General features: G+C 37.0%; 1 protein-coding gene across 3 annotated transcripts in view; it reads left to right on the top strand.

The window, feature by feature from the left end:
* Positions 1-7,500, top strand: part of LOC144976348 (CD109 antigen-like) — a 69,533-nt gene that overhangs the window by 37,723 nt on the left and 24,310 nt on the right. For all 3 annotated transcript variants that reach the window (XM_078920594.1, XM_078920593.1, XM_078920595.1), the window contains exons 24-29: positions 1-52; positions 1,948-2,119; positions 2,726-2,914; positions 4,756-4,837; positions 5,594-5,768; positions 7,007-7,108. The exon at positions 1-52 is cut by the window's left edge and continues 86 nt beyond it. In XM_078920594.1, the coding sequence (XP_078776720.1) occupies positions 1-52; positions 1,948-2,119; positions 2,726-2,914; positions 4,756-4,837; positions 5,594-5,768; positions 7,007-7,108 (772 nt within the window). The remainder of the gene's footprint in view (positions 53-1,947; positions 2,120-2,725; positions 2,915-4,755; positions 4,838-5,593; positions 5,769-7,006; positions 7,109-7,500) is intronic.

Raw genomic sequence — 7,500 nt, 5'->3', positions numbered from 1 at the left:
GGCCACCTCCTTCATGGCCAAGGACTCTTATGAAGGGGTCATGTATGTTAAGGTAAGTTATAAAATGATGTCTTTTGTAGGGCTATATGGTCTTGTGGTGTGACACTCGCTTTCGGATGGGAAAGTCCTGGGTTCGAGCCTCGCTTGGTGCATAGTTAAATACTTGAAAAAGGCTCTTTACTCACATTCTCTCACCGTACTCAGATGTAAAATGGATAACAGCATTGTCTTTGTTGGAAAAAAATCTAATATCTCCTAACAGGCGCCATGCCTTGTTCTATATGTTAAGTAAGTTAATTTTCTCCTTCTTGCAAGATTGGTGACCTTCATTTAAATTCCTTTGACAACTCTGCTGATTCTTTGTCTATATGGAATCTCTCTAATTCTTCTTTACAAGGTTGCCAATTTAGTCTATTTATGGAATTTGGTATGTTATAAACCCTCAGTATATTTTCCAATCTCCAAAAGAAAATAAAAAGTAAGTACATAATGTCTATACCGGAGTTCAGCACTCAGAATGAGATTAGTCAATGTGTTTGCGTCAAATTTATGGAGTTCAGCACTCAGAATGAGATTAGTCAATGTGTTTGCGTCAAATTTATTGAGTTCAGCACTCAGAATGAGATTAGTCAATGTGTTTGCGTCAAATTTATGGAGTTCAGCACTCAGAATGAGATTAGTCAATGTGTTTGCGTCAAATTTATGGAGTTCAGCACTCAGAATGAGATTAGTCAATGTGTTTGCGTCAAATTTATGGAGTTCAGCACTCAGAATGAGATTAGTCAATGTGTTTGCGTCAAATTTATGGAGTTCAGCACTCAGAATGAGATTAGTCAATGTGTTTGCGTCAAATTTATGGAGTTCAGCACTCAGAATGAGATTAGTCAATGTGTTTGCGTCAAATTTATGGAGTTCAGCACTCAGAATGAGATTAGTCAATGTGTTTGCGTCAAATTTATGGAGTTCAGCACTCAGAATGAGATTAGTCAATGTGTTTGCGTCAAATTTATGGAGTTCAGCACTCAGAATGAGATTAGTCAATGTGTTTGCGTCAAATTTATGGAGTTCAGCACTCAGAATGAGATTAGTCAATGTGTTTGCGTCAAATTTATGGAGTTCAGCACTCAGAATGAGATTAGTCAATGTGTTTGCGTCAAATTTATGGAGTTCAGCACTCAGAATGAGATTAGTCAATGTGTTTGCGTCAAATTTATGTCAATTTTTTGCCTCTTGAATTGGCAATTCTGCCTTATCTTGCTTGAAAGAGAACGTCCCAGAAGCCTGACTGTCAGATGTAGCTGTCGATCTGTATCTGCGAATGAAAAGGAAATATTTTGGGGTACTGTCTTAAAGCCTGCAATTCATCTTTGAGGGTCTCATGGCAGCTGTAAAGCTTGCTTGATATTAGCAGATAGATTGTCTGATAAGCAAAACGTACTTGGGGAAAAGGATTGAAGATATTTGAAAAAGAAGGTCAAGCAAGTTTGCCAATTTTCCATTAATGTTACAGTGAATGACGTCATCAATCGGACGGTGAAAAGGTTTGAACTGAGATATTGCCAAGTTTAGATAGGACTAATTTTTATCAAAAATGAGTTCTTGTCATAAATGATTAAATCAACCCTTTTTGTACATCTTCTGGAAAAATCAAAGCTTAATTTCACTTCTAAATATATTTTACAGCTAGTCAAGTTGAAAAAGTATGAAATTTGAGAAAAGTTGCTGGATACCTTTCCAATACATCTGACCATAACTTCATAAAAAAACAAAAACACCTGATTTTCTTCTAATAACGATTAAAATTGCTCTGGGGAGAATATTCTTTCAGAAAATGAAAAAAAAAAAATGCTAATCCAAAATTTTCACCTTACGACTGATTCTGCAAGGAAGAAAGGCTGAAATCACCTCCCCCCCTCCTATTTTCATATATTTTCTCTCTATCCCCAGGCTGATGGTGTAATGAATTACTACTACACCCCCTACCTCATCGACATGATAGAATTCTCTTCCATCCAAATTCCCTCCTTTGATGTGCCCGTTGATGAACAGTTCCGTAAACCTGAGGTGAGAGAGAACCAGTACGTGCCGCAGTCACCTCTATCCTGGATCTCTTTATTTGGTGAGTAGAATAAATGGATCCACAGTGTCCAAAAATATAAATCAAACTAATAATAAAAATAAAATTCCCTTTATTCATCCTATAGGGGAAATTTGTCTCCAGGGTCTATTCCAAGGGAAGACTGCAATAACCCAGGCATCAGCTGCAGTGCAGCGCCGCAAATTGAGCTAGGGCGAGGTGACTTGCTCAAGGCCACACAGCGCAGCAGTGGGTGATTGAACTTGGTACCTTTCGGGTACGAAGCAAAGACCATACCGCTGAGCCAAGCATCCACATACTGAGTTATGTCGGGATTGTTGTAGATTTGGATCACAAAGGAGACTAAGGAGATTTTACTTTGAAAATTCTTTCTAAACCTTTAATCAGCTTTTAACACAAGCAGGCATCTATATCAAAAATAGAAAAACAAAACGTTAGATGGACAAGGCACAAAATATAACCAAAATCACTACAGGGAGGATTAGTGATTTATTAACTTTTCTACTGTTTATATTTTTGGCTGAAGAAGGTTTTTGAGTCTGAAATGTTCTATGTTTTTTTTAAAAGCAGTTTCTCCCTTATTTGTCCATTGTTCTGCTCACCAATGCTTTTGTCCCACTTGTGTAGGTGATGTCGTCAGCCCTGGATTCTTTGAGGACTATTTGAATGCCGAGAACTTGTTGTATAGACCCTATGGAGGTTGTGAGATGGTGACCTTCAACTTTGCTTACAATAGACTGACCTTGAGATTCATGAAGGCTTCCCAGCAGTTGAAGGAAGATCAGCTGGTCAGATCTCTCCAAGAAATGAACATTGGTACAGTTGTTTGTTTGTTTGTTTAAAAAAAAATTAAGATCAAATTCATTTGTTCGTTGATTGTGCTTTGAATTGAAATTCTGTCAACACTTCCAAACGACATCAAAGATATCGGCACAAGAAATACGAGGGGACACACAGCAAGAGTAACCATCCCAACATCAAAAACAGACGCCCACCTGTATTCGTTTTTCCTTTCCACTGCCCGACTGAAGTGGCTGAAAACGGTTTCCAACATGCCGTCACGCGATTGCTAGAGTTCACAACGTGACTTTTTAATCTATATACTTTTTTATTAGTATTATGTGTAGAGTTTTAACAAGTTTAACAATGTAATACCCTACAAACTGTGGGGGTGATCCTTGACAATATTGGAGGTTTCCACAAGAAGAAGAAGACGAAGAAGAAGAACACTTGTGAGATAAGCTTTGGATTTTCTCTTACCTAACATTATATAGGTCTGCTGGATTTCCTCTGATCCGCGGAAATCTGTGATTTTGTAGCCAGAAAAGGAATTACCTCTTTTTAAAAATGACATTTCCCACAATCAAATGTACTGGCAGTGACAAACTTGATGTGTGGTGGAACAAATTGGTGCAGTTTCTTACTGTCCAGAAATTAGCCGGAGTATCAATGGTAGTTTATCATCTTAATTGCTCTAAAAGTATAGATTTTCATTTTAATTGCTCTTAAAGTATAGTTTATCATCTTAATTGCTGTAAAAGTATAGTTTATCATATTAATTGCTCTAAAAGTATAGTTTTTCATCTTAATTGCTCTAAAAATATAGTTTATCATCTTAATTGCTCTGAAACTGAGGGTAAGACCAGTAAAAATGAGGCTGAAAGGCAATCGTTCACACTTTTCCTACTAATTCACTTTTTGTCACCGTCAGCACTGATCATATATTGTGGATGTCAGGTTCTAAGTGCAGAGACATCGGTTTCAGAGGGGGTGGGGGGGGGGGGGGGCAAAAACAAAAATGACTTTAATTGACTCTACTGGTCATTGAAAGAAACTTATGTGTAGTGATTGTTATTATATCATTGTTCTGTTTGGATATCCTCAATATTTGGATTGCTGGAGAGAGTGGTTGTATTTGGGGTTTAGCTAAATATGACCAAATCGCCCCTTGTTGCTTATGGAATTAGAGTCAGTCCCTGATGATCATCAAGCGAGAATGAAGAATTGTTGATGTTTTGATGAAGCGATACGTTATAGGGTGATTTAAGGTTTTAAGAGTTAAAGGTAGACAAGAATTTATGATTTTTTAAGGGTTACAGTTAAGCAATAATTTATGATTTGAAGAGTTAAAAGTTAGACAATAATTTATGATGTTAATAAAGTGGAGCAATAATTTATGATTTTAAGAGTTAAAAGTATGCTATAATTTATGATGTTAATAAAGTGGAGCAATAATTTATGATTTTAAGAGTTGAAAGTTAGATAATAATTTATGATGTTAATAAAGTGGAGCAATAATTTATGATTTTAAGAGTTAAAAGTATGCTATAATTTATGATGTTAATAAAGTGGAGCAATCATTTATTTGAAGAGTTGAAAGTTAGATAATAATTTATGATGTTGATAAAGTGGAGCAATAATTTATGGTTTGAAGAGTTAAAAGTTAGACAATAATTTATGATGTTAATAAAGTGGAGCAATAATTTATGATTTGAAGAGTTAAAAGTATGCTATAATTTATGATCTGAAGAGTTAAAAGTATGCTATAATTTATGATTTTAAGAGTTAAAAGTATGCTATAATTTATGATTTAAGGATTAAATCACTTTATCTCCACCCCAAGGACCCTTGATCTATTCCTCTATTTCCCATTTTAGCCCTTCAGAGAATTCTGGCATACATGAACCAAACGGACGGGTCATTCAGAATGTTCCGAGATGATCCTCGACCCAGTTTGTGGTGAGTATGGCAAGATTTGGCAATTTAGGCTTCTGTATTCTTGTTTTCATCCCAATCAATGAACATATCACAAGAGGCCGTCTGGGTGGGATTCCAGACCGGCCATAGTGGGCAGGGAGGTACTTGCTTTGCCATCTGTCCTGCTGTATCTGTTTTCCAACTAGCTTTCTGTCTTTGTCTTGGAATGAGATTACTTAGTTTTGTCCTGACCGTGGCTGGAGTCATTGGCTGAGAGGGAAACAGTCAAATGTATAGGTATAGTTTGGGAGATGATATTATTTTCCTTGTAAATCATCTCTGTTATTATTTTTTTAAACATATGATTTGTAAACATTCGAGTGTATTCCTCTTAGTGGGATATTGTGCTTGTGTCTGGGTGAGACTTTTAGGTGATCTCAAACTAAGTACACTGATAGTGTGTTCTTGGAAATTACATTTATTCCCTATTTGAACCAATTCCCCTTTGTCTTACTTTTTCCTCGTCCTTTTAATTGTATATCTAGAATCTTTTTACTATTCAATTTTCTTCCTTTTTAACTGGCACGGATATGACCTAAATGTGTTGCACGTGCCGTAAAACCCTTAAAAACAAAAACATATTTTCATCTTTTTGCATAACTATTCCATAGCAGTACAGCAGTATGAAGCGTTTAGTGGGTTCGTATTTACTTTGATCATAATTTGTGTCCGGGATTCTTTTCCCCGACTATGTTCCAAATAAGAGGATGGAGACTGATCTATGTAATCCATTCACAGGTTGACGGCCTTTGTGGCCAAGACCGTGGACGAGGCCAATTTTGGTGAGTGGGAGAGAGAACTGTTCATTCCCAAGGAGCTCATCAACAAAATGGTGCTGTACTTGTGCTCTCGTCAGAACGAGACTGGAGAATTCGTGCCGGAGCCCCACGACGTTACCTATGACAGAAAAATGGTGAGTGTTGTCTGGAGAGAAAGATAAAGGGAGTAAATGTGACTCATAAATAAGGGAACAACACAAAACAAACACCGTTTCTGCCTTTGGCCTTTTTGAAGTAAACACCTTGAAAAGGCCGAAATGTCGTTTGTTTTTGTGTTGTTCCCTTATTTATGAGTTACATTTACTCCCGATTATTTTCTCTCCGTTTTATTGACTCATTTGGCCACCTCTAGTTTTGAGGGTGGTCTCTTTGGTTTTGTTTTGTTTTGTTTTCTTTCTTCTACATCAAATACACTTTCGTTTACAATTAGAGTGTAGACGAACAGAAAAGTGAGTGGAGCAGGCACGTATGTTGATAATAACAAGAAATGAAATGAGTAGGAAAGTGCCAGAAGACAACTGTGGATAATTTTTTTCGGAGCAATGGCAAAGCTGCCAACCTACCGCAAAAAATGTGGAATTGTACGCACTTTCAGCGATTGTACACTTGTACACATTTCCCCCAAGATTGTACCCATTTTCAGTGTACGGTGTCACTTCAGTTTTCTTTAGTTTTAATAGCCTGGATGCTCGTATCACTTTTATCTTAAGCTTGCTGGATCGTATTTTTCAACTATTATGATCTTCATGGTGGGAGGTAGAATTCTGAAAGGATTGGATTATAGTCTAGGGAACATCATTGTTGCTGCAATTGAGCTTGTGCGGTGTGACCTTATGTAAGTATACCTTCCTCTTACTTTCACAATTGTTAGTCCGTCGATTTCAGGATTGTACCCATTTTTATGAAATCTCCGCCGAAGCGAGGACGAGAGATGCATGCGCACAACCAACATGACGTTGTCTCTCTAATAACTTTTCTGTCGGTGACGTCACAGATTATGGGTGACGTCCAATCAAGGGACGCTACTCGTCCGCTAATCTCATTCCCTATAGACAAATTTCCTTGGCGAGGAATATAGGAAATTGTAAGGGGCAGCATGGCACAGCTGTACGGTCTTGGCTTGGTACCCGAAAGGTACCGAATTTGACTACCAGTTGCGCTGTGTGGCTTTGAGCAAGTCACCTCGCCCCAGCTCAGTTTGCGGCGCTTTACTGCGACAGACGCCTGGGTCATTCCAGTCTTCCCTCAAAATAGACCCTAAAGACAAATTTCCCCTATGGGATGAATAAAGGAAATTTTATTATTTTAATTATTTAAAATTTAAAAATATTAATTTTGTTTTTTTTTTAAATTTTAATTCTATTCCCACCAGTCATCTCTCAAGAGCATGACACAAAACAAACTGATGGCAGATCCAGTGGCCTTGACCTCCTATGTTATGATCGCATTGTCATCCATTACTGCTGCCTCTGGCGTAAGTATTGGGTTGAACACAGGTCTTCTATTTCAGCTTGATTTTTCCATCCCATTTCATTTCAACTGTTTTCTTATTACAATCTCCTCATATCTGTAACGTAGTATTACTATTGTTATACGAATATATTATTGGTATTTTTCCATACTGTTAATATAGAGTTTTTGATCTTTATTGAATTTACGGATCACTGGGGAAAATGGCTTTGGTAGGGCTCTCTCCGATGTCATAGAATGTAAAATGTAGGTCATTATCTGAATGTTAACACCATTCCTGTAAAACTCATTGTTCAAGTCAGAAATATAAAAATATCAAAAGGGTAAATAGAATTTTAATGTCATACGAGTTTAGAAATAGATTTTAAGTTTAAGCTAATTCAAAGTGTAAAAGAA

The sequence above is a fragment of the Berghia stephanieae genome, chromosome 7 (assembly GCF_034508935.2).
Source record: "Berghia stephanieae isolate SIO BIC M18660-M18661 chromosome 7, UCSD_Bste_1.3, whole genome shotgun sequence".
In the NCBI taxonomy this organism is placed as follows: Eukaryota; Metazoa; Mollusca; class Gastropoda; order Nudibranchia; family Aeolidiidae; genus Berghia; species Berghia stephanieae.
The sequence above is the reverse complement of the archived record's forward strand: the minus strand, read 5'-3'. Positions and strand labels throughout refer to the sequence as shown.